We start from the raw sequence: 27,837 nt of genomic DNA, 5'->3' as shown, positions 1-27,837 counted from the left end.
ACAGACGAAGTAATGGATCGCCAAATCCCAGAGGGTTTCAAACCCGTAAATATCGAATCATACGATGGCATAACAGATCCTGCGGTATGGATCGAGGACTTCCTCCTACACATCCACATGGCCAGAGGTCACGTCGCAACAAACACAAGCACCGCATCAACAACGACAATACCGAGGATACGGCAGTCAATGCCGGATTCAAAGGCTCTAAATCCGGTCAGCGGAAAAAAGCCATTCAAAAGAAGCACTCCGGGCCCGTCCAGTTTGGACCGTATACTCGATCGCTCGTGTCAAATACATGGCACCCCCGACAAGCCAGCCAACCACACCAACAGGGATTGTTGGGTGTTCAAGCAGGCTGACAAGTTAAATGCCGAAAACAAAGATAAGGGGTCACATAGCAATGACGAGGAGGAGCCCCGGGAGCCGAACACCGGAGGAAAGAAGAGGTTCCCCCACAAGTGCGGACGGTGAACATGATATATGCAACCCACATCCCCAAGAGGGAGCGGAAGCGTGTGCTAAGGGACGTATATGCGTTGGAGCCAGTCGCCCCAAAGTTCAACCCATGGTCCTCCTGTCCAATCACCTTCGATCGCAGGGACCATCCCACTAGTATCCATCATGGCGGATTCGCCGCACTGGTCCTAGACCCAATCATCGACGGATTTCACCTCACTGGAGTCCTTATGGACGGCGGCAGTAGCCTGAACCTGCTTTATCAGGACATAGTGCGCAAAATTGGTATAGACCCCTCAAGGATCAAACCCACAAAAACGACCTTTAAAGGCGTCATACCAGGTGTAGAGGCCCATTGCACAGGCTCAGTCACACTGGAAGTGGTCTTCGGATCCCCGGATAACTTCCGAAGCGAGGAGTTAATCTTCGATATAGTCCCGTTCCGCAGCGGCTATCATGCACTGCTCGGGCGAACCGCATTTGCGAGATTCAATGCGGTACCGCACTATGCATATCTCAAGCTCAAGATGCCAGGACCTCGGGGGGTCATCACAGTCAATGGAAACACAGAGCGCTCTCTCCGCACGGAGGAGCACACTGCGGCCCTCACAGCAGAAGCACAAAGCAGCCTCTTAAGGCAAACCACCAGTTCGGCGATTAAAGACCCGGACACCTTCAAGCGCACCCGGAGTAATCAGCAACAAGACCGCCTGGCACGTTTCGAGCTCGCATAGCAATGCGGCCCCCGCCCCAGTCCCAGCCAAACAGCGAAATCCGTGCCACGCGTACATAATTACGCATTGAAAATACCATGGGCACAGGTGGGGAGGGGGCATGACTACGGCACGCCCCAAGACGCGGCTCAACCGCACTAGGGGCTTCCCGCTTTGTTATTTTTCTCTCTTTCAGGACTTTAATCTCTGGAAACCCTGTCCGGCAATATGATTGCCGGACACACGATGCAACAACCAAGGAGGCAGAAAGGTACGTTGCACCACGGAACTCCCAGGTGGCTTCTGATAACGAGTGAAATACCTGCTTTAAATACCATTCCTCAGCTTGCCCTTGGAGGGGACATGTCAAATAGTCCTATTTTTTGGCTTATCGCACTACTTGTATCATTCTGCTTCGACGCACCTTATTGAATAAACAATGCATAGCACTAGACTATTACCGCATTCTCTATTCTTCTTATATATATATATATATATGTTCATTCATGACATTCAGCACCCGTACACTCTGGTATGGCCAATACGCCAGGGGCTTAAGCATACCCCATAATACGGCGTGAGAAGTCCGAACACTTTCGACAGTGTGACACCCCGAACTTATAGCATTATATGCATCAGCTCCGAATCATGTCTTGGGTCAATAGTTGGGTTTGCCCGGCTCCCATGTTTTGGTACCTAACGTTCCGCTATATCGGCTAAGGTAGCACTGGGAGAACTACTGCGATTGTGCCCCGGTTCATCTGGGCTAAGCACCTCAGTAGAGAAAGCTAAAACTGACTAGCATGATAAGGCGAGAGCTGGTCGCTGTTCGAGAGGTCTCGAGTCCCTAAAGACTTATGCTGCTTAGAGCGAGGAGTCTGCTTTGTCCGGCTTATGGCATGTATAGCGCCCCGAATTCGGCCTTTCGAATACTAGGGGCTTCGCCAAAATTTAAAATTGTAGACTTCTATGGCTAAGTGAGAGTGATAAAGTATTATAGTCCAATTGCCTTGTTCGTTGTGCTGAGCACCTCCCTCGAAGGACCCAACAATGGGAAAAAGAGTGCTCAGATTTATCCCGAACACCCTAGCACTCGTGGCATGGGGGCAGAAGCCGATGACTGGCCATCTCCCAGATTTGATAAACGGCCGCACGGAAGGTAATATTTTAAATTCAAACAAGCGTTGCATAGCGCATATGAACAAGTTTTCATAGTACAGGATCACATGAGCAAGTTCATTCAAAAATGACATCCTTCGCACACTCGTCCGCCACAAGACGGGCACCCTTCAGAACACCCTCATAATACATTTCGGGGTGGCGATGCTCCTTACCCTACGGCGGCCCCTCCTTCACCAGCTTCTCGACGTCCATCTTGGCCCAGTGCACCTTCGCACGGGCAAAAGCCCGACATGCACCCTCGATGTAGACGGACCGCTTTATGACTTCTAGCCGGGGGCAGGCATCCACAAGCCGCCTCACCAGGCCGAAGTAGCTGTTGGGAAGGGAGTCGCCAGGCCACATCCAGACTATAAGGCCCCTCATGGCTTGTTCGGCCGCCTTTTGCAGCTCGACCAGTTGCTTCAGTTGGTCGCTCATAGGCATCGGGTGTTCGGTCCCAGTATACTGAGACCAGAACAACTTCTCCGTCGAGCTTCCCTCCTCGGCCTGGTAATATTTCGCGGCATCCGACACGCTGCGGGGAAAATCTGCGAATGCTCCTGGAGAGCTCCGGACTCGGGTAAGTAACAAGTAATTTACTTTCACATGCTTGCTTTGCATATTGAATGCCTTACCCGCCGTTATCTTCCGCATCGCCTCAATCTCCTGGAGGGCCTTTTGGGCTTCAGCCTTGGCATGCTTTGTGCTCTCGAGGGCTGCGGCAAGCTCGGACTCTCGCGTCTTCGAGTCAAGCTCCAAAGCCTCGTGCTTCTTCACGAGAGCCTGGAGCTCTTACTGCACCTTGCCCACCCGTGCCTCTTGTTTTTCCCGCTTGGTGCGCTCCTTGGCCGCTTTGTTTTCGGCCTTGGACAATGCTTGCTTCAGGGTCACCACTTCGGTCATGGACCCTGGCACATCCATGATGATCCTATCATTTTGCAACCGCATCTTTATATATATATACACACACACATACATACATACATACATAAACACTATTCTGATCACGGAATCAGAATAATATTCTGATCACAACCTGAACTTCCTGAGTCAGGCGCCTGAACTTCCCTCTGTACAAACCCAAACTTCGGGCTATCTTCGCAACCGTGGCTTCCCTCGCGAATTATTCCGGTCGGTAGTGTTGTGTGGGATGTGACTGTAATCCAGATACTCATACCTGTATCTAAATGCTTGTTTTGATTCGTAATTTTGCATTTTGGCGGATTCACTCTCGGGGCGGATGAACTCGTGTCTGTTTATAAGTTTAATGCATTCAGTGGATGTTCTGGAACCTCTAACATGATGGTAATTTGGTTTAAGTACGAGTTTCATGGGCAATTTGTCGTTAATTTCAACGGATTTGATTTGAGGCTCTGTGTTCTTCGTCCGCGGGAGTGGTTACGCCGCTTCTGTAGATTTGTTATTTTTATTTGAGTATAGAGGGCGGATTTGATTGCAGTAGTGAGATTGGACCGTTCATGCGTTGTTAATTCCATCGGGAAGGAGAATACACTGTTGAAATCGGGCAATTGGATCTCGTGTCCGCCCTTGCTGGTTTTTGGTTCTTCAATGAGACAGCTTGGTTTGATTTATCGTTTTGATGTCAGGGCGCAATATGATATCGTTCGAGGTCGCGGCCTGAGAAGGTGTAGTCACCCAAGTGATTAAATCTGAAAAGAAAATTCGATAATGCGTTTTTTCAGTGATTCTACTGTCTGTGTTACAGAGTTGGACTTCTGCGCCTTTTGTGGTTGAACTTCCCTCGTTTTAATGCATGTTTTTTGGTTGATGCTGCAATACGATCTGTTCCATTGGTGTTGTTATAAAAAATTTGTGTACATTTTTTTGTTTTTCAGAGTACTCATATACGTAAAAGTGGAGGTGGTCCATAGATACACAAATCATCCTTTTTATATTTATTCTGTCTTCGGGGCTAGTTTTTTGGATTATCCACATTCTGTGGTAGTAATTGGACTTCTATGCTATCAGTGATTGAACTTCCTGATTTCCACATTGCAAGGTGGTGCAACATCGCGCTCTATTTTTTGTTTTTTTGTTTTTTTTGTAATTTTCAATTTTCTAATTTGGGTTTTAGTTTGTTCCGTGGCAACTATGGGATTATTCCCAAATACACATGCACACCTTACTTATCTTTTTTGTAACACATTTGCATACTTCAAACAGTGGTAGAACTTCAGTTTGTGTTTAACGTGAACTTACAAGATTTTTGCTTCTGTGTAATTTGTCTTTTCTACATGTTCATTTGATGTTTTTTCCAAACGCCGAACTTCTGTGTTTTTACAACTTGAACTTACCTTTATTTAGAAACATTTTTATTAGTTAACTTACGCCTTGTGCATTTTGTTTCTTCGACACTAAACATTATTATTCCTCAGGTGCTTCTTTCTTGGTTTTTTATGTCATAGCAAAAATTTTCTTGAATGCAAGTTCATCTTTTTGACATGATATTCCAGGACAGATTACATTCCAGAAATCAAAAACCCTTAGTAGATTTCTTCTGCAATTTGTTGTAACTAGTGTGTAAGTGTGGAGCTGGATCACAAGCACTATCTTCAGTAGGATCTGGACTTCTTTTTTATTAATGGTTGAACTTCTGGTTTTGGAGATTTGCACTCCACATTGGAAGGTGAAGGTGCATGATGCTCTATATTTTGTTTGTTCGGTTTTCTTTGTAATTTTTAATTCTCAAATCCTAGTGCGCAACAATGCGGTAGCACGAGGCCGAGCAGGGGGGGAGGGGGTCGGGACCCCCCTCCCCTCCCCCTGCGAGGCCGAGACAGAAACGAGATGGAGCAGGCGACGACGCGGCGTGCCGCGTCGTCGCATGCGGAGGCGAGTCCATCACATCCGTGACCCCACTATCTATCTTAGGGTTTTTAGGGTTTAGGGTGTGTGCGGTGGGGGTGGAAACAGAATAACCGCATTGCGTCCTGTCAAATCCTAGCGCACAGCAATGCGGTAGCGCGAGGCCGAGCAGGGAGGGGGGTCGGGACACCCCTCCCCTCCCCCTGCGAGGCCGAGATAGGAACGAGCCGGAGCAGGCGACGACGCGGCGTGCCGCGTCGTCGCATGCGGAGGCGAGTCCGTCACATCCGTGACCCCACTATCTATCTTAGGGTTTTAAGGGTTTAGGGTGCGTGCGGTGGGGGTGGAAACAGAATAACCGCATTGCGTCCTGTCAAATCCTAGCGCGCAGCAATGCGGTAGCGCGAGGCCGAGCAGGGGGGAGGGGGGTCAGGACCCCCCTCCCCTCCCCCTGCAAGGCCGAGACAGGAACGAGCCGGAGCAGGCGACGACGCGGCGTGCCGCGTCGTCGCATGCAGAGGCAAGTCCGTCACATCCGTGACCCCACTATCTATCTTAGGGTTTTTAGGGTTTAGGGTGAACTTCATCTGTTTTTGTAGTTGAACTTCTTCTTTTTGCTTCCTTATGGTTTATTTATTGTTATTCCTTTACTTCTTTTATTAGGGTACTTGAACTTCTGTTCTTTCTTTTTTGAACTTCTTTTCTCTTGTTTTTTAGGGGCATATTTATGTATGTATGTTTCTTCCTTTAGTACTGTATTTGCCATCTATTTTTGGTTTTGAGGATATCAGCTGTGCTGTTTTGTGATCTTATCTCATTATAATAGATGCATTCAAATGGTCCATTTATTTATCTACACATGTATTTTAGCTGTTGGGGGGTAAAATTGTAAATTCAGTGGCGCTGCAAGTCCCACGACAGAGAGGCATTAAGTGAGCATCTGCCTCCCGACCACCTATCAGAAAACTCCTCTCCCCTTGTCGCTCGCTCTCTCCCCCCTCTCCGTCGCTCCGCTGCCTTCCTCTCCTCCAACTCCCCCCGATTTCTCCGTCCCTGTCCCCTGCCCTCGTGCTGGAGTAACCGGCACACGCCCCCGCTCCTATTTCTCCCCCACACCCCGCTCTCTCTCGCTCAGCCCGCTCTCTTCTGCTCTGAAGCGAGGGCGGCAATTGCCTGCACGGTTGCAAGGTGCGCGTGGCATCGTGGGGAGTGGAAGAACCGACGCGGATTCGTGCGTGCGGGAGTCGTCTGGAGAGGTACAAGTGCTGCCCCCTCCTCCCTCCTAATGCTTGCTTCTACTTTCGCCAGATCTGTCAAGGCCTGCCTGTTTCTTCTATGTGCTCTCGCGTCCTCCTCCCTCCCCCTTCTTTTGATGGTTTGGTGGTAGATTAGGTAGGGTTCTTGTGCGTGTGGTGGTTGGATTTCAATTCCCCATGGTCAGATTTGTTTGTGAGATGCTTGTGTGTACTATTTGTCCCTTCATACTTGTGTGAATTTCATTTCCCCTTTGTTGATTTTAGATGTCAGATGAATGCAAGAGAGGGTGTGGTGTGATGGATGGTTGATGCTGGATCTGATGTATTTAATTGCATTAGTGCTCTGGATTTCGAAGTCTAGATTATGTTTGTGACATTGTATTTAGTTTAAGGATACATTTTTTGTTGTGCTTGCCTAGATGTGCTACTGTGCATCCTTTGTTGATATGTTCTGGTTGTTTCATCCTAGGGTTTGATTCAGTTTCTTTTTGTATTATGTTGTATGATTTTGTACTTGCTAACTATATGCAATCAATCCCTTGTTTTTAGCAGGTTGTTCTAGTGTTTGGAGTTGCATTCATCAGGGCAGTTGTGTTGTCATGGCTTCAAAACCTTCTCCGGGTATCTTAATGTAGTTGTATCTTGTATTTTAAATAGCATTATTCTCATATATGTCTGCCCATATCTTCACTTAGTATTCATGTTGGACTGCCATTCTTAATAGTGTGAACTTCTAGTAATGGTTATGTGTATGCTTTTTACCATTAGTTTGAGTTAGTAGAGTGTTTGCTTACTTTGTAGTTGATGATTTTGCAGGTGAAACTTTGTCACCAAGTTTTTTGGACTTCCCAGATGTTTCATTTTTGTAGTTTATATCTTTGTTTTTTTGTTATCATGTTGATGGCATTGATATTTAGTTTGCCTGTGAAATACTGTTTGTGGTCATGCTACATATTTTTTATGTGCTACTTTCTTGGGACACATAGTTGAACTTCTTGTTTTAATTATTGTTTGATTGTAATGAAATTTGGTTGAACTTCTGTTATGCACATTTTTTTACTGCTTTGTTATGTATCGTTGAACTTCTAGACATTCATGATATATGTAGTAGCCCCTCTGCTGTAGATTGTTTTTATATTTAGTTTGTAGATTTTTAGTTTGTTTTTTGTGTTTACTGCTTTGTTAGGTATTGTTGAACTTCTGGGTATTGGACATTGTTGTAAAAGTAGAAGTCCCATTGGTGTAGGATTGCGGATTAGAACTCAGCTGCCTTTTCTACTTGCATTTTTTGTAGTTGGTGATGAGTTGAATAGTTCTGAAAAAATGCCTGCGATCAAGATGGAGCTTCAGAGGTTAATACTGATGCTCCAATATCTGATGCGGCTAAATCACCCATTATCCCTTTGACTGTGATTGTCGAGGTTGCTTCGAGCCTTGAGAATTTTTCAAGCCTTGAGGATCTTGCTTCTACAGCACTTGCTTCACCTAGTATGTGAAACCCTTTTTCTTTTCATTTTAAAGTTTTGAGCCATGTTTTTTTAGCTTGTTCTTGTCGTTTGTTTTTGTTTTTGTTCCTGACTTTTTTTATTTTTTTCTTCGATTTTTTGTGTTCTTTGCAGATGTGTCCATAGAGGAGGAAGCTGTGAACACCATCAATGATGTTTTATCTGAGTTGGGTTTATCAGAAACCCCTGCTGCTGCTGAGGAGGTGGCTCCGCTAGTCAAAGTTTGTGATTCCGTTCCGGATCCTTTGTGCTCTCTTCAGATGTCAGAGACGCAATCGCAGTCTGTTGATGGCACTGAACCTGTCACGCAACCCGAGGATGTGCCTTTTCAGCTTCTCCTGGAGGACCAACATAAGAGGAAGAAGCAAGAAAATTTTGACAAGAAGAGGGCGGCCCGCCTTGAGAAAGGTTCTGATGTTCCCGGATCTGTTCATGCGGCTGAGCTCACTGTTGAGGAAGACGTTCCATGTGGTAGTGATGGCACGGTTGTCCCTGTTAAGAAGAAAATCAAGAAGACTACTGCGAGGAAGCTAGTAGTTGGTGAAGTTACTCCTCGGAGGAGCCCACGTGTTTCAAGGCCTGCAGAAGTTGTTGAAGATGAAGGGTTAGGCCTTGGTGGTACGCCACGCCGTAGTCCTCGTGTGCTTGCCACTGCCGCGCCTACCCCTTCTCCGCTTGGTGCTGGTGCATCTGGTAAGGGGAAGAAATGCGGCGTGAAGCGCAAGGTTCCACCTGCAAAGGTCAACAAGGGTGTGAAGAAGCGTTCTCGTGTTAATCCAGAGGACAAGGATGATGCTGATTTCAATGCTGATGATGAGGACGACGTCGATGATGCTGCTGCCGCTAATCATGTATGAATGTCTCATGTTTACTGTTTTTTAGAGCATTTGTCGCTGTTGCTGTAGTTTTATTGTTTTTTGCACTCCTTGGCGTACATAGCTGACCTTCTGCTCCATCTCAATATAAACGAATAAATTAGCCGACGTGCTTTGCTTTTATGGTATTACCGCCTTTGCGTACATAGTTGGACTTCTGGGTATATACATGAAGAAATTAGCTCAACTTGTTTTGTATACATGTTTGACTACTGCCTTAGTGTATATGGTTGAACTTCTCCTTTTTAAATTTCCAACATTTTTGAAAGCATGTTGACTACTGTTCATACATGGTTGTACTGCCTATGTAGACATAGTTGGACTTCTGAGATACATGTTTGATTACTGCCTTGGTATACATGGTTGAACTTCTGCTTTTGTAAATTTCCAACATTTTTGAAAGCATGTTGACTAGTGTTCATACATGGTTGTACTGCCTATGTAGACATAGTTGGACTTCTGAGATACATGTTTGATTACTGCCTTGGTATACATGGTTGAACTTCTGCTTTTGTAAATTTCCAACATTTTTGAAAGCATGTTAACTTCTGGTCATACATGGTTGTACTGCCTATGTAGACATAGTTGGACTTCTGAGATGTGGTGCGTATGTAGGCATTAGTGGAATTTTTGGTGAAGCTTGTGTGTCTCATTGTTCTGCCTTTTTTCCTTGTCAATGTATTTTTTCAGTATCAGCTTATGCAGCGGCCTGAGAGGAGGCAAAGCGCCCGAAGAAGGTGGCGAAGGAGGAGGTGAGGCGAAACATTTTAACAAGACGGTTCGCTGCTCACTAGGAGAGGTCAAGACGTGTGCGAAAATGCTACAAGATAGGCACAATGCGAGGGTTATCAAGGCTGGTTTTGGTTGTGTGTTTGACTTGAAGGTTGATTCCAACATTTCTCGTCCTTTGATGGGCAACATCTACACGAGGATTGACCCTTCAACCATGATTTTGGACATGGGTGAGGCGAACAAGGTTATACGTATTACAAGTGATGCTATTCACCATCTCTTTGGGTTCCCTCAAGGTAATCGTACCCCCCCCTAGGCCCTCGAATGATGGTTTCGATGAAGCTGTTATGAGGTTGAAGGGCAAGCTTGGGTATGCTAGGAGTGAGGACATCAAGACAAAGGATTTGCGGAATATCCTCGGTGAACTTGTGAAGGATGAGACGAAGGATGATCTTGCTCTGCAGGTGTTTTACCTTATTGTTTTCATGAAGGTGGTTATCCCTGGAACGTCTACATGAGTGTCCAGGGAGGTAGCAATGGCCGAGAACCTTGTGTTTGAGGACATGGCAGACATGGACTACTGCCAGTTGGTTGTTGACGATATTCAGAGTGCTGTTGTTAGGTATCAGCAAGGTACTAGCAGAGGAAAAGCTGTCACAGGCTGTGCCATCGCGCCGCTGCTTATGTATCTGGACTGCCTTATCATTGGCAAGACGCCTAATATTGACTTGAGGACCCCTCGCATCAATTTCATGGATCAGGCCAAGCTTCTTGAGCTTGCTGCGGCTGATTTGGTCATGAAGGGTGATGATGACCCAGCCAACTGGGTGTTTGGGAGACTGCTTGTGAGTGTTTCTATGCATTATTCTTTTCTGTGTAGTTTAACTTGAACTTCTGGTATTGTCTTGTATATTTTTTGTCCCCATGTTCCTTCATTTTTTTTTTCTGACGCGTTGACTTTTGTTTTTGTATGCAGTGGAAGACACAGGCTGAGGTTGTGTTCTTTAGGGTTATTGAACGTCCTGTTCTAACTATGCCTCGTTCTGCCGGCCTAGGGAGTGGAACTTCCCCAAGATTTGAATTCTCCCGGGATGTTAATACCGGTGCCCCCCTGTAGATACAGGAGGTTCTTCTGCTCGTGTGAGTGCTGCAGGTGGCGTTTCTTCCGAGAATTTGTTTGAAGCTGCCAATGTTTCTCTGGTTAGGATTGACAGTCTTCTTGAAACTGTTTGTGGGGAGTTGGCTCATGTTCCTTCAACTGCTGAGCGTCTTAGTCGCATTGATGGGATTCTTCCTCCCGAACACGGATTTGATGCTGAGTCTTTGAAGGGGGTCTTATCTATTGAAGCTAAGTTTCTTGAAGAGCTTCGTCAGAGCACTTCCCACCTCCGGACTAGCGTTGGGCTGTTCAAGGAAATGCAGGATGCTCATTGCAAGCCTTTTGAAGATGAGGCAAGTGTTGTTGTGAGACAGATTCAGAGGCAGGATTCTGTTTGTTCGGGTCGTGAAGGAGGCCATGTGGAGCGTACCAAAGAGGTTTGTTTATGTTGGCTTTTGATATTTCTTTGCAATAATGTTCAATGTTAGCTTTCAGTTATTACTGTTTGTAGTCATAGGCGACCGTTATTGATTTCATGTGTCGTAAACCGTTTTTTTAGCACAAGTGTTCCTATGTGACCTTCTCTGCTTATAGAACTTGAACTTCAACTGCTACAGCACCTGAACTTCCATGACTCGCCCTTTTTTGTTCCCTTTTGTATCTTAGAGTAGTTTGATATCTGACCTGCTATGTTTACTGTATTTGGACTTCCATTATATGTCAGTTGTGATAGCTGACCTTCACTGATTATGCAATCTAAACTTCTGCTGATTATGTATTTTGTTTTCTACATGATTTCTTTTTGTAGGCTGTTGATGATGATGCTAGGGTTGAGGAGGATGTTTTACCTGCGCATGAAGCTGCTCCTGTGCATGAGGCTGCCCCTGTGCATGAACCTGCTCCCGCTAGTGGCGTAATACTTGATGAGGTTCATGGCAGTGAAAATAAGGTACCATTTTTCTTGTCCATTTGTCTTGTTTGCCCTTGAGACGGACTTGCTGCCCCTGTGCATGAGGCTCAGTCAACCCTTTGTAATGACTTTTTGTTTCTTTTTTGCAGCAGCAGAATGATGATGTTAGTGTTGCTCCAGAGAAGGTTGCAGACATGTCCGTCTCAGGCACCGGCTGCTCCGACGGGGTGGTCCTGACTGAACCTTTTTCGTCCATTGGCGCTGAGGTTTCTGATGCTGAGCAGGGCAAGACAAATGGAGACACCATTTTGGAGAAAGATCATGTTGAGTCTGCTGTACAAACTGGTGGTAGTGCTGCTGCAAGCCCGGAGAAGTCTCCTGCAGCAGAGCCATCAGTTGATGTTGATGCTGTACAGGCACAACCAAATGTTTTTCTTGTTTCAGATTCTCCAGCTGCTGCTAGTGTCCTTCGCGACGACGCTGCAATGTCTACTGGAGACGATGATGAAGATACCGAAAGCGATAGCTATGGAGAGGAGGTTGATCATTCCAGTGCTGCCACTGGCCTAGGCAAGGATTCATGAAGAGAGGAGCATGCTTCTCTCTTCTTTCCCCATCCCCTTCCCTCTTTGTTGTTTGGTTTAGTCCATGATATCCCATGTGAACTGCCTGTGTGGTCTAAGTTGAACTTCTGGTTTTGTTGTTTGTCGTGTGGGTTGTAAAGAATGTTAAGTGAACCTGTTTTCTATGTGGGTGGAGGTTTGTAATGCATGGGTTGTGATGTGTATGATGCTGTGGTTTTATCTTTTCTGATGTAGCAGCTAAGATGTGCTTATGTTTTGAATGTCTGTGCTTGAATGTTGGTCTTAATTGAAACTGTCGTGAATCTATGTGCTTTGAGTGTTGCTGTTAATTGCTATTTTCTTTTTGGTGAGCAGATAGCGACCTTGCTGTCGTCCGAAAGAAGGTTGATGACTTTTATTACAGTGTAACTAGGCTTAGGAATGATCGTTCCAAGAGGTGAGTGCAGCTACTCAATATTTACATCATCCATGTACCCCCTGTGAACTGCCTGTGGTTTCTTACCTGAACTTCCCAACTCTATGTACCTGAACTTCTTGTTTTTTTGCTTCTCTGGTGCTGAACTTCTGGCCTCTTTTGTACTGCACTGCCTGTTGTGATATAGCTGAACTTCTGTGCCTGCTCAATATTTACATCATCCATGTACCCCCTGTGAACTGTCTGTGGTTTCTTACCTGAACTTCCCAACTCTATGTACCTGAACTTCTTGTTTTTTTGCTTCTCTGGTGCTGAACTTCTGGCCTCTTTTTGCACTGTACTTCCTGTTGTGATATAGCTGAACTTCTGCGCTAACATGTGTTATGAACTTCCTGAGTTCCTGCTGCTGAACTTGTTTTACTTTCTATTCGCTTGTTTTAGAGAAATGATTATGTTCCGAAACAAGGAGTGTGAAACTTATGTTCAAGAAGTCGCAATATCTTTCGGTCCTCGCGGAATGCTTACATCTAGTGTGGCTGAGTGTGCACTCTACTGTCTACGTGCGAAGTACCAGGGATCGGATAAACTCATCCTGCCGTATTGGGTTTGTGTAAGTCGACCATACAGTGATTTCTTTTCTATTTTGTTCCTTCCCATTTTAGTTAAAACTTGTTCGTCTCATTTTTGTATTTTTTCATATGTTGGTGTTGTCTGCATTATTTTAGGACAAGATTTTTAGAGGTCAATTTGATTCCCGTGTGAGGAAGTACTTCATGGCGAGTGGTCCAGATAGCATGGATGCACATGATTCGGTATGCAATATCTTGTTCTTTGCCTCTGTATTAGTTTTGCAGTGCGATCCACTGTGTTAATATTTGTTTTATTTTTCTTTTGTACCGTTCTGATATTAATTCTCATTTTTTAATGATTCGTGTGTTTTATGACGCTTCAGGTTGTTTTCCCTACTTTTGACCCGCCTGAGCTTCCTGCTTCCATGGGTGGTGTCGGTCATTGGGTGTCGGTATTCCTTGACCTGAAGAATTCAAGGTTCCAGCTTCTCGATTCCTACTATGGACCAAAAGATGAATGTGCGGTACGCATGTTTCGGCAGATGACCGACAACATCAAGAGGCTTTGGAAGGATGCCAGCAACGACAGGGAGACACCCTTCAGTCCTCTTAGCATCGACAATTTCCCTCTGGATTGGATTGATGTCCCCCAGCAGCAAAACAAGTATGAGTTCGACTTTTTCTCTTTATCACATATTTTTAACTGTAGTTGTACTTAAGCTGCGATGTGTTTAATTCATTGGCTTTCTTTTTCTGTCCTAACACTATTTCTTTTACTTCGTTTGATGGCAGTATCGACTGCGGATTCTTCATGCTTATGAATGTTAATTCGTATCATGACGGGGTTCTTGCAAATTATTCCCATGAGAATATCGGGGATATCAGGAAGACGTGGTTGTACTCAATCGCTTCTTCTAACCTGTTTGAGACAGACTTCCAAGCTCTGTTTGGCTACTACACATGTAAGTATTTTGGAACTTGTACTGCTTACCTGCACTGCATCTTTTATTCTACCTGAACTTCATATTTTTCTCTGAAACTTGGACTTCTGGTTTTGAAAGGAGAGGAGCATTTTCTTTGTACATCTGTTTAACTTCATATTTATCTTGAACTGTGCCTCTGGTTGTGCCTGAACTTCATTTAGTTTTTTACTGCAACTAATTTTTTTAGGTCAGCTTGAGTAGTAACCATGTCATCTTTATTAGTTGGACTGCACATTGTGATGTTTCTGAACTTCAGTTTTATTTAATGGTGATGTTTTCTCTTCCTTTTTTCTTTGACAGTGGAACCGTTGGAGCTGACCGATTACCACTACTCATTCCTCGGGTCATAGGAATACCAGCCTAGGGAGGAACCGATGAGTACAGCTCCGATAGGAGATGATAGACCTCGGACCCTTATTCCTTCCAAGTTGGGGAAGCAGGCTGGTGGTATTCGTGGTACTCCAAAAACCCCTTGCTACAGGAAGGCTGATGCAGTCGAAGCAGCCGAAGCAGAAGTGATTTCGTCCGATGATGATTTTGAGAAGATTGCTTACCCGAAGAATGCTAAATGTGATGCTGGTACTGTTGCTGGTAGAGGTGGGAAGAATGTTGTGATCACTAGGAGGAAACCGGAAGTTGAGTCTGGCAACATAACTTCCTCCAAGAGAGCATCAAGATTGCCTTTGAAGTGGCGTTCTCCTGTCGCTCCCCTGAAAAATACAGTTACCCTCATCTATCCGAGGCCCGGAAGTTGAAACAGTATGTGTTGAGTAAAGACGGTCTGGAGAAGTATTCTGAGTGAGTTACCCTCATCTATCGCTCCCTTGCCTTGGAGTTGTAGTGTCTGAACTTCTGTTGTTGTATTGTCTGAACTGCCGTTGTTGTAGTATCTGAACTTCTGTTTTATGTCTCCTCTTGCCTTTTGAGTTATAGTGTCTGAACTTCTGTTTGTTGTTGTATCTGAACTTCTAATATTTTTCTACCATCCTTTTGTATTCTGCATGACAAGCTACTACATGTTTACCATCCCTGCGAATGCGATTAACCTCACAGGACGTGTCCTTTATATGCTTTTCGGTGAAGGGCAGCAGATGGAAGGAGACATAATGGATTATCTCATAAATTTGTGGAAGGATAAGCCAGAGACCTCTGAGATATTCACTAGTGCTGACAGGGTTGTACTTAGTCCCTACTTCATACAGGTTTTAGTTCTTTGCATCCCTATCTCCTTCTTTTTGCCTTAGTTTTGTTGTAGTAGCATTTGGGAGGTGTTTTAATTGTGTATTTGTGAATGCACAGTACTGCCTGGAGTATGATTTCTTTGGTGCAACAGTTCCAAAGTTTGATGAAAAAAATCTGCTGGTCTCCTCCCAATGTTTGTTCGCAAGGAAGAAGACCTTCTTCACGCAAAGCTGGTTAAGTTTTCATAACTCTTGCTTTTTTTAATTTCATGTGCATCCTTTTGCTGAGTTTGTCAAGAAGTTTTTGTTCATGCCGGTTGTTCGGTACATATGCTTTTATAGTTTGTGTTCACCGGTCCTTTCATTCTTGGCAGGTTTTCTTGATTCTATTCAAGCCAATTGGCACAATGACGCACTACAGTGTGTACGTGGTGAATAGATATCGTGGGAGCATTGACATCCTTTCTTACGCTAATATGGAAACGTCGTGAACGAGTTTCCACGGGGACTGCCAAAATATCGTGAGTGTTTCTTAGCCTGAACCTCCTTTCACATTCTCTTGTTTGACACGAAGTTTATTATGCCTTGTGTTGACAAAATATGTTGCTGTCTCTGTTTTGGTAATACTGCTTGAACTGACTGTCATTTAGAAGTTAAACTTCTGCTATTTTGTTTAGGTGGATCTTATGCAAGTGTCGCTTTTTTATGTACCTGAACTTAACTATTTTGGTTAACATGTTTTTGACTTCATCTAATTTTGTTATTTCCGGCAGATGAAAAGATTTGTTGGGTTGCTCGAGGAGGTGTACGACAAGGCTGCATACAAGGTGAGCAAGCAGCCTAACTGGGTGACTATTGCAAAGAGGCCGACTTTCATCGACGTTCCGAAGCAGAAGAGTAATGATTGTGGTTTCTTTGCCGTGAAGTTTAGCTCTTCGTATGATGGCGATGAGATTGTTGAAGATTTTGGTGATGTGTAAGTATGTTCTGTCTTTGTTATTGTCTCATCATCCTTTGATTATTCTTGTGTGTTTTTGCTGAGACGCTCCTCTGTGGTTTTAGATACCCGTTACTAAACCATCGTTTTCACATTTCTTTGTTTGCAGGCTGCTGCAGATGACTGGAAGGCTGAGTTCATGCACACTCTGATTTTTAGCGAGAAGAATGAAGTCGTGCGTTCAGAGCTCCCTAAAGAGATCCAGTCCTTTGGCCCGTGAATTCGAAGCATTAGTTTCATTGTAGATTTGATTTCGTACAGATTTTTAGGTTTGCTAATGATTGGAACAATTCCATAAAGATTTGGTTGTAAGAATGTTTTTAGTGATTTGTGTATCTATAGGTGCAGCACTATTACTTATGATATTGTGGACAAATGCATTTGGTGTGAAGAATGATTTTGCTTTGTGAATTTCAATGTACTGCGTTGTTTTTCAGTATCCATGTGTTGAATGTTTTTGCCCCAACAGATGTACCTGAACTTCTGCCTCGGTTTTGGTTGAACTGCTTGATTTTTTGTGTTGTTTATGTTTGGGCTCCCAACATATGATCGTAGACTTGAACTTCTGCTTTGAGATGTGGCTGGGCTGCTGGTTTCAGATGGAGAGGATATTTTGTGTTGTGTAATGTATTGGTAATGTTCAACCCAACCAATATGTATGCTTTTGCGTAGAATCTATATTTGTTTTTTTGTGTTTTTTCAAGTCCTGATATGTAATAATCATACGTTTCTTTATCTTTGTTGCATTGTACATGAACTTCTGCACATTTCCAAGCAGAACTTCACATTTGAACGTGTTGTCTTAGGCTTGCTAACCTTAGTTTATGCGGCGAAACTTTATTTTTTAAGCATATTCTTTTCCTACATCGATTTTACATACCAGAACTTCTTCTGTAAGCTGACATGAACTTCAAAACTGTATGATTATTTGCTGCTTGCTATTTCATGCAATACAACACCAGCACATCACTTCCTGCCATAACATACCAGGACTTCTGCAGTAATATTACTTGAACTTCACAGTGTATGTTTTTCAATTTATTACTGCTTGCTCTTTCATGCAATACAACACCAGCACATCACTTCCTGCCATAACATACCAGGACTTCTGCAGTATATTACTTGAACTTCACAGTGTATGTTTTTCAATTTATTACCGCTTGCTCTTTCATGCAATACAACACCAGCACATCACTTCCTGCCATAACATACCAGGACTTCTGCAGTAATATTACTTGAACTTCACAGTGTATGTTTTTCAATTTATTACTGCTTGCTCTTTCATGCAATACAACACCAGCACATCACTTCCTGACATAACATACCAGGACTTCTGCAGTAATATTACTTGAACTTCACAGTGTTTGTTACCAGGGGATGACATAATGTTCTACACATTGACATGACACAAGTTTGCATTGTGTTAATTGACCTATTCTAATTGTTCATGAGCCTTGCGCTCCTCCTAGGCTTTGGTGGTAGAGGTTTTTGCTTGACATGTACCTCTTCCTCTTCATCGTCCTCTTCCTCTTCATCGTCGTCTTCCTCTTCATCGTCGCATTCCACTTCCTCTTCCTCTTCTTCGACGGTGTCTTCATCTTCGTCTTCCTCTTCATCTTCCACAACTTTCTTGTTGTTGGCTCTAGGTCTTGCTTTCTATTTCTTCTCTGGCATTTTGCTTGTCTTTTCAGCATCTGCGCGCTTCGGGCATGTTCTTGCATTATGTGGTTCATACTTCTTGCATATGCTACAAAGTCTGCTACTTGCTTTCTTTGGGTGTGGTCCCTTCTTTTGTTCCATAACTTTGGGCTGCTGTTTTTGAGATTTGGTTTGCTTGATCTCCTCAGCATTGTTTCTTTCCAATAGTGTTGGACAGGTCAGCTTGTTGTGTCCTGCAACCTGGTTGCACACACTGCATTTCCTGTGTCCAAGTGGCACTCCATTCTCATCGTGCACGACGACTCTTCCTGCAGGTGGTGCCTTCATTTGAGCTCTCTTGTCACTTTTCTTTGCTGCAGTAATTTTCTTCCTACCCTTTGTTTCAGAATACAACGGCAATTTCATCGTCTCTTGCTGTCTCTGCTCCATTGATTGGCCATCACCCTGCTTGCATTGGTTGGCTTCAGCGGCGGCGTTGAGCATTTCAGCTGCATAGTAATGATGGTCATCTTCAATTTCAGTGTCCTCTTCAGCCATCCTTTCGTCAGCATCTGCTTGATTTGCTGAATGTATTGCATCAAGCTCTTCCACAAGCCTCTTAAGAACATAGTAGGCTCTGTCATATTGCTGGTCACATCTCATCGCTTTCTTGTTAACCATCAAATTCAGCTGCAGCAAGATGTCTTTCTTCGATAGCCTTGAGCTGCCATCCGATGCGGTTGTGTTGTAGTCCCTTATATCAAAGGTTGGTTGTGATCTTGCAGTCTTTGTGTACCGTTTGAGGATATACTTGTTTGAAAATTTGTCAGGCTTGATGTAGTCCAGTATGTTCATGATGTGAAGGCAGAACAGGCCTGTATTTTTGTGATGAATGCAGAATACATAGTTTGTGAGCCAGCAATGAGTTTCATAAATTTTGATATGATACTACTAGTCTAGCTATTTAATGATCTTGTTTTTTCACTCACCTGTGTGTGTCCAGAGCTTGCATTCACACTCGTATATTTCCTTCTTTGGGTCAGCTACAACCTGGAATTCATGCTTTGACCAGGAAAATCTTTCTTCATCATCATGGCCAGGCTTGTTGTGGTAGTACACAAGGTACTTAGTGGGCTCTGTTGTACGCTTTGCGCGAAATAGCGTGGCCTTTCTCATCCTATTCCTCATCTCAGTGTACACGGCTCTCGTGTACTTGATAGACATGTCTTCCTCGTAGCCATAAGTTGTTTTTGTCACAGGATTGGTCTGCATATGTCAAAAAGTGAGATATTAGTCGAAGCAGAGTCATGGGTTTCATTTTTTTAAATTCAAAGTGCACATGTTGAAGGTAAAACAAAACATGATGGGGGTGTTTTGTACTTGTCATCATACCATGCTGGTCATTGTTTGCTCGTTCTCCTTCTACATCCGAGTTTGTATGCAAGCATTGACCTGCCTAGCAAACTTGTGTAGGTTCTGGGTCCCCTTGACAAACCCTTTCTTTAGCACGTGGTTCATGCTCTCGCTTTGTTGTGTGGAAGTCATTCTAGCACAGAAAATGTTCTTGTAATATGCTGAAATCCACATCTTCCTATCACTCCAGAGCTGCATCATCATCTGGTCGTTCTTCGGGTTGTATTTGTGCATGATTTTAGCCCAGGCATCTTCAAACTCCGTTGGCATTAGTGGCCAGTTTAATATAGCTGTGAACTCCTCTTTGAATGTTTTATACTTTTTGTACAGCAACGCGAGGTATTCCCTGTACTTCTTCATGATGTGCCAACGGCATAGCTTGTGGACGGTGTTTGGAAATGATTGTGGTATAGCTTTCGCCATCGATGGGCATTGGTCTGCATTAATTAAAAAAATGAAACTTGATTCTTTTTTTGTACTGATGGTGAACTTATGTTGTACAAGTACTTGAACTACACATCTTGGCAGTATGGTATCTAAGAATGTCACATGTATTTTTTCTTTACAGCAGCGTTGCTGAACTTCTTTGGTATCAGTGCTTGAACTTCACAGTTAGTAGTAGGACAAACTATTAGTGTCGCAATCAAAAATTTTCTTAAAGCATTGTTGTTGAACTTCTGTGGTAGCAGTGCTTGAACTTCACGTAAATAACTATATTTTTCTGAACATGCTACATATATTTATCTTACAGATTTGTCCTTGAACTTTTATGATTTATGTATTTGAACTTCACATTCATAACTAATTTTTTGTAAACATGTGACAGATAATTTTGCTTTCTTGTACAGCTAGTTGGACTTCTGTGCTTACAGTGGTTGAACTGCATTCTTTACATTATTTTCAGACAAAACCAATGTACCCAACCAACACAGACCCATAGACTGGAAAGATGATGAAAATTGAGGAGTTTTTTTTTGAACTCACCTGTTAGAATGCAAGTTGGGTGCTTGTTGTTCATGCACCGTAGAAATGTATTGAACAGCCACTTGAATGACTTTGCATCTTCGTCTCTTATCAGGGCAACAGCAAATATCGTTGACTGCAAGTGATGGTTTGTTCCAACAAACACTCCCAGGGGCATATGAAATCTGTTGGTCTTGTAAGTCGTGTCGAATGTTACGCAATCGCCGAAGTCTTGATAGGCTCCTCGGCAGCTTGCATTGGACCAGCAAATATTTTTAATTGACTTGTCCTTGTCCACTTGGACGTCATAGAAAAACTCATCATTTATTGCCTTCATGTCTTTGAAGAATGAAACAAGTTTCAATACATCATCTGAATCATCTTTCCTTGCATTCATGGCTTTCCTGTAAATCACATGCAAAAATGCATTTGTTTATTTTTTGCTAGCAAAGGGTTGTGAGCTAGGATGCTATTTTACATTGCAGTATGTGGGTGTTTGAATACTTACTGGTTTAGCAGGTCTCGTCCGGTCATGCTTAGGAAGTAGCTTCCATCTTCATTTTCAGATAGCATGGACATGATTGTTGTGTGCTTGACATCATGGTACTGCAGGAGCTTTACGTACTCCAAAATAGTGGGGTCATAATTCTTGTGTGAGTGCAAAAATACCAACATGTCATCAATTTGCATGAGCATGTGGTTATGATTGTACTCAATGTCCACTGCCACGCATGTGCCATCCTCCTGCACCTTCACCCTCATTCTTGCATTGCAGCCCGTCCTCTGCGATGTTTTGTTTCGCTTCCTGTTGGCCTCTGAAACAGAAGATGTGTGTATCCCTTGGAAGGCGCAAACAAAATACTTGTGGTTGTCATTTACACCCATCTTCCTGATTCCAAAACCAGCGTATCTGTTATAAAATTCCCTTGCTCTACATCTTTGAATCACATCTTTAGTCTTGGTATTAGATAATCCGGTAGATCTGGCATCTGCAGAAAAAGAAAAAAAATAATCCAAACAGCACCTTAAAATGTGCAGATAATGTGCAGATCCTGGAGGGAGCAGAAAATGTGCAGATAATACAAGATGCGTATATAAATATTTTTTGTTTCACTTACATGCGTGTATGATCGCAACTCCGGCGGTGTCGGCTGCTGTCCCTCTGGGATGGGGCATGGCGGAGTAATCATAGCAAGATGCAGCAGTGGATCACGAGGAGGAAGGAGGGCTGAAGATGGCCTCTCTCTTGTTTGCGTCCTTTTTGCTTGAGGTGGTTGTGGAGGTATTGTGATCCTGGTCTTGGTTTGATCTTTTGTTTTGTGAAGCAATCCATCTACCTTATGCCCCGTAGAATTCTGACCTGTAGCAGCAGCAGGATCAAACGGTGGTAGTCTGCAGATCACTCTCCTCTGTGTGTGTGTTGCTTTTGGATTTGTCCTGGGATCCGGTTTAGTTGCTTCGCTTTGGCATTGATGAGGCACACCAGGATAACCTCCAGAGTTACACGCAGGACTTGAGCTAACCCCCTCCTCCATCGGCGTGCTTGGGAGTCTGCTGGTGGATACAAAGAATCCGCGGGGGATTTCCGGCGTCACCCAATCAGGTGGAGGCGCAAACCTGTGTGGATAGGGCTGTGACCCAGCATCTTGGAAGTATCTGTGTGTTTCGGGTGTCATCCATTTTTGGTCTGGAGTAGGTTGGTAATGTTGTTGGTGCATTTGAGGTGTGACCCATTGAGTGGGTGGTGCAACGCGTACAGGCTTTGGATTGTGTACTTGCTGCTGGGAACTTCTAAGCTTCTTCATGCGTCTCTCGTCTTGCTGACATAAAAGAAAAAAATGTCTATTAGCACACAAGTTATATCTGCATATACCTTTGTAACTGAACTTAGCATTATTCACAGCCTGAACTTCTCATATAAAAGTGGTGAGAGCCATCACACTATGCACTGAGCTGAGCATCTGTCGATGCCTTTGTACCTAAACTGAGCACCCTTCACAGAATGAACTTCACACCATGTTTTTTAATTCTACAGTATTTGATTACTTATATGTACCTGAACTTAGCACTCTCCACAACCTGAACTTCTTGTTTTGCAAAGGGGAAATACTGTCTACAGTTAAAAAACTTGAACCTTCATGAAGTTTTTGAATGGTTGGACTGCTAGTGCATACCAACCTGACCTTCATGTCATATCACATGCATGTTCTATTTTCCTTTTATTTTTTTTGCACAGAACCAGACACATACCAACCTGAACTCTAGCACACTTACTAGTTGAAATTCACATGGCTTTTCCACATGTGAATGTGAATGCAGGAAAATTTTATAGTGGTTGTAGCCTGGTCTGAGGCTCACATACTACCTGAACTTCACATGCCTGTAAGAAGGCAGGCAGATTTTACAATGTTGTTTTGTAGCCTGGACTGAGGCTCATGCACTACCAGAACTTCACATGGTTGTAAGCAGGCAGGCAGATTTTAAAAAAGCTTTTTGTAGCCTAGACTGATGCTCACACACCACCTAAACTTCACATAGCTGTAAGCAAATAACAAACCGAAGGAAGAAGTTCAACCATACCCTGGCTAGAAGGTCGGCCAACCTTTTTCCAGCAGCTGATAAGCCACCTTGAGAACAATTCGTCGTGGAGGTATGAGAGGAATTCAATGGCAATCCATGTCTTGCAGAGGGCACGAAGTTCATCTGCACGAAGCAAGAAGGTCAGAGAAGGCAAGATTGAAGAAGAAGGCAAAGTTGGGAGGAAGTTCATGTACTGTTGCTGCTGAATTTGAGGTCGCAGCAGATGCCGCCTCCGTGAAGGAGTTGTTCCGTTGGTCGCGCCGCTCGCCGTAGCTTGCGTCGGGCCGGTCATCTGGTCTGCCAAGGCTTCGGGCGGTGGCGATGGGACGAGGATGCGGCTTCCTGAAGTCCATGGCGGCTTCGCCGCGTCCAGGCGATGCGGGCTCCCTCGCGCTGGCGTCCGCCGTCGCTCGCTCGCCCGCGCCGGTGGCTGGCCAGGAGCTGGAGACGGAGGGGAGGCGAAGGACCCGGCCGGCCAGGAGCTGGGGAAGGAGGGGAGGCGGCGCATCCGGCCGGCCAGGAGCTGGGAAAGGTGGGGAGGCGGCGGATCCGGCAAAGATGGGCGGCGAGGAGGGGAGGAGGTCGGGGATCGAGGGGAGGAGCGGCGAGGAGGGGGGTGGGTCGGCTCGGGATCGGGGGACCAGGTGGATCCTGTCGGGGCGGCTCGGGATTGGGTGGGATGCTGTCTGGTTGGGCCGGCAGTTCAGGGAAGTTCGGGAGGGGTCCATCAGGCCCTATATAGGGGCTGCTATGATCCAAATAATTATTCTAATCCTGGGATTAGAATAGTGCTGTCATATATATATACACACACATATATATATATAGTGTTACTATTCATCACCCAGGGTGCAAAATAAGTTATTCTTCACCCGAGGTAATCTTACAATCATTTCATAATTAAATTACGTTTGGAATTCAAATAGTTACATTTCTATTGATTCACTACATAAAATTTGACATAAGAAAATAAAAATATAGGTCATAAGACAAGAAAATTTGCAGTTTATGTGTATTTTAGACTATGTTTTTACGTTCGTAATTTTACATAACATAAAATATTTTTTACAGCGATTATATATTTTCTTACGGTCTCTTTTTGCGTCGGAAATAAGACAAAACTTACAGAACGTAAAATTACGGTGCATTGATGGTAAAATAGAGGGGGGGTGAAGAATAACTATTCCTCACCCAGGGTGACAAATAGCGCGACCCTATATATATATATATATATATATATATATATATAGACAAGGCATTACTTACCTTTGTTCTCCTCGAGCTGCCTCTTGGCAAGACCGAGCTCTTTCTCGGACCGCTCGAGGTTCTGCTTCAGTGCATCGACCTCCGCAGTCAGTGCGGCAGAGGTCAGCAGCGAAGCCTGCATACGCATACACACATACTTATATTAGACTCCTGCAGATATTATTTGATCCTCTATTCGGCTTTTCTTTGTGAACACCAAACATAGCATCAGGGGCTACTGTCTGTGCGGTAATATTTTCCTATATTTTAAATACTTACCTCAAAGCGTGTTAGAAGGTTGGCACAGGCTTCAGTCAGTCCGCTCTTGGCGGACTGAACCTTCTTGATCACCGCACTCATAATAGTGCGGTGCTCTTCGTCGATGGAAGCACCGCGAAGCGCTCCCAGCAGGTCGTCCGGTGCCTCTGGTTGACAGAGGCCACCGGCACGGATGGCTTGCCCCTTTTGGAAAGGGGCCGCCTGCCCGAGTCTGGAACCACTGGAGGTTCCGGCGCGGTGTTCGGCTGAGGGCCGAACTTGGAGCCCCCGGGAGCCTTGCTCCCTTTGCTCCTGGAGTCCAGAAGGTCGCCTTGAGGCGCCTCCGGGACTGTCTCCCCCCGGCTCGGTGCCCCTTGATACAATACCTCGGCATTGTCCGTAGGGCAAGGGGAGGAGGCGGTTGGAAGTGTATCACTATTCATGTCCGATGAGTCCAAGGAACCGTCCGACGATGATATGTCGATACGGGCTTGGGGCGGACTGCATAATCATATTCGACGTTAGGAGAAGCAGTGCGACAAAGGTATGCTATGAGTTACTCTGGTATCCGAATACTTACGACTTCGCCAGGGGCTTGGCCCTGAGCAGCCACTCGTCTTCGCCGTCGGCGGCGATGGTGGAGCAGTCCGGAAGGAGAGTCCTTCCCTTCTTGGACCCTTCGGCCTCCTTTTCTTGTCTCCCCCGGCTGGAGGGGGAGAATGTTCATCTTCCTTCTCCTCATTTTCACGGGAGGAGTGTGTCTCGGTGTTATCGGACGATGAGTCCGATACCACCTGGCGCCGGGAACTCTTTTGGGTTCCCTTGGCCTTCTTCTTGGTCTTCTCCGGCACCTCATAAGGAGCCAGAGTCTGCATCTCCGTCAGGAGAGCGTCTGCGGGGTCTTCGGGCAGAGGGGCCGGACAGTTAATCCGCTCCGATGTCTCCACCTAGTCCTGTCAAAGGCATGGGAGCTCAGACCCCGCACATGGTTAAGCTATGGGAAATAAACACCCTACCAGATGTACAGAACTTACCGGATTCGCAGGGCGCTTCGCGCTTAGCCCGCGGTCCTCGGTAAGAGAAGGAGGGACCTCAGTGCCCTTGAACAGCACCCTCCAGACGTCCTTATGCGTCATGTTGAAGAGCTCGCTTAGAGTCTAGTGCTGGGCCGGGTCGAACTCCCATAAGTTGAAATCCCGTTGTTGACACGGGAGGATCCGGCGGAAGAGCATGACCTGGACTATGTTAACAAGCTTAAGTTTCTTCCTTGTCATGTTCCGGATACACTTCTGGAGTCCGTCCAGCTCCACCGATGAACCCCAGGACAGGCCCTTCTCCTTCCAGGAAGTGAGCCGCGTGGGGATTCCGGATCAAAATTTGGGGGCCGCCACCCAGTTGGTGTCGCGCGGCTCGGTGATGTAGAACCACCCTGATTGCCACCCCTTTATGGTCTCCACGAAGGAGCCCTCGAGCCATATAACGTTGGGCATTTTGCCCACCATGGCTCTGCCGCATTCCGCTTGTTGGCCGCCCACCACCTTCGGCTCTATATTGATGGTCTTCAGCCACAGGCCGAAGTGGGGCCGGATGCGGAGGAAAGCCTCGCACACGACGATGAACGCCGAGATGTTGAGGATGAAATTCGGGGCCGGATCATGAAAGTCCAGCCCATAATAGAACATGAGGCCGCGGACAAATGGATGGAGGGGAAACCCCAGTCCGCGGACGAAGTGGGGGAGGAAAACCACCATTTCGTGAGGTTCCGGGGTAGGGACGACCTGCCCAGCGGTTGGCAGCCAGTGCGCGATATCCGCGGCTAAGTATCCGGCTCCATGTAGCTTTTTGATGTGTCCCTCCGTGACGGAGGAGGCCATCCACTTGCCTCCCGCTCCGGACATGTTTGGAGAGAGTTGAGGAGAAGGATGTGGACTTGGGTGTTGGAGCTGGAGTGCGCGAGAATGGATGAGCAAGGAGGAAGAAGGCGTGGGTAGAAAAAGGTGAGACCTTATCCCTTTATAAGGGCGGATGAAACTATGCGCCCCCACCAGCCTGGTAAAACTCCCTTATCCCCCAAGCGCCGTAATTGGTGGCACGGTTGGGTTACCTACGCTCGTATTGATGGGAATCTCGTGATAAGGGGAACACGATCAATGCTTTGACAAGACGTGTCAAGGAACCGCCTCGCGTTATGTGCGGGGCTGGTTAAAGAAAAACGGTTCGAATAATTACCGGGCCATGGCGTGATGTCATGCTGCCAAAACGTGTCAGCAGATTAGATTTGTGGAAATATTATTCTCTCTACGGTGGTATGTGGAACTTATTTTGCAGGGTCGGACACTATCCTTGTATTCAAACTCTTTTGTGGTGTATTCGGAGGAGGAACCCGCCTTGCAATGCCGAAGACAACACTGCGCGTCGGACTCATCGTCTTTGAAGCCTGATTCAGGGGCTACTGTGGGAGTCCTGGATTAGGGGGTCTCCGGACAGCCGGACTATTGGACTATGAAGATACGAGATTGAAGACTTCATCCCGTGTCCGGATGGGACTCTACTTGGCGTGGAAGGCAAGCTAGGCAATATGGATATGCATACCTCCTCCTTTGCAACCGACCTTGTGTAACCCTAGCCTCCTCCGGTGTCTATATAAACCGAAGGGTTTTAGTCCGTAGGATAACATACAATCATACCATAGGCTAGCTTCTAGGGTTTAGCCTCTCCGATCTCGTGGTAGATCAACTCTTGTACTACTCATATTGTCAAGAATAATCAAGCAGGACGCCGGGTTTTACCTCCATCAAGAGGGCCCGAACCTGGGTAAAACATCGTGTCCCCTGCCTCATGTTACCATCCGCCTTAGACGCACAGTTCGGGACCCCCTACCCGAGATCTGCCGGTTTTGACACTGACAGTCTCCGCGAAAACAGCATCGTTGTTGATGGTTGAATGAGCCATCGAACCTTCTATCGATGACCGAGTGGAACTCTCAATGAAAGCACCAATGTCAGTGTCAAACCGGCTGATCTTGGGTAGGGGGTCCCAAACTGTGCGTCTAAGGATCGAAGGTAACAGGAGATAAAGGGGACATGATGTTTACCCAGGTTCGGGCCGTCTTGATGGAGGTAAAACCCTACTTCCTGCTAGATTAACTTTGATGAGTATAGGGGTTACAAGAGTTGATCTACCTCGAGATCGTAATGGCTAAACCCTAGCTGTCTAGCCTATGTGAATTCTGATTGCCGCTACGGACTAAACCCTCCAGTTTATATAGACACCGGAGGGTCCTAGGGTTGTATAGAGTCGGCTTATAGAGAAAGGAAACCATACATCCGGACGCCAGACTTGCCATCCACGCAAAGGAGAGTCCCATCCGGACACGGGGGAGGACTTTCTACTTTGTATCTTCATGGCCCATCAGTCCGGCCCACAACACACGGGCCGGACACCTGAGGACCCCTTAATCCATGACTCCCTCAAT

The 27,837-nt window shown here is 45.4% G+C and overlaps 1 protein-coding gene across 1 annotated transcript; it reads right to left on the bottom strand.

The window, feature by feature from the left end:
• Positions 1 to 17,921: 17,921 nt before the first annotated feature.
• On the bottom strand, positions 17,922 to 21,455 carry LOC147958955 (protein FAR1-RELATED SEQUENCE 5-like). The gene is made up of 6 exons (XM_087532381.1): positions 21,398 to 21,455; positions 20,788 to 21,268; positions 20,301 to 20,683; positions 19,356 to 19,753; positions 18,893 to 19,169; positions 17,922 to 18,778 (listed from the first exon to the last, which is right to left on the bottom strand). Exons 1-6 carry the CDS (start codon positions 21,453 to 21,455, stop codon positions 17,922 to 17,924), a joined length of 2,454 nt encoding a protein of 817 aa, XP_087388507.1.
• Positions 21,456 to 27,837: the final 6,382 nt, after the last annotated feature.

Source organism: Triticum urartu, chromosome 7A, assembly GCF_056163025.1.
Source record: "Triticum urartu cultivar PI428250 chromosome 7A, HENAU_Tu73, whole genome shotgun sequence".
NCBI classification, from domain to species: Eukaryota; Viridiplantae; Streptophyta; class Magnoliopsida; order Poales; family Poaceae; genus Triticum; species Triticum urartu.
The sequence above is the reverse complement of the archived record's forward strand: the minus strand, read 5'-3'. Positions and strand labels throughout refer to the sequence as shown.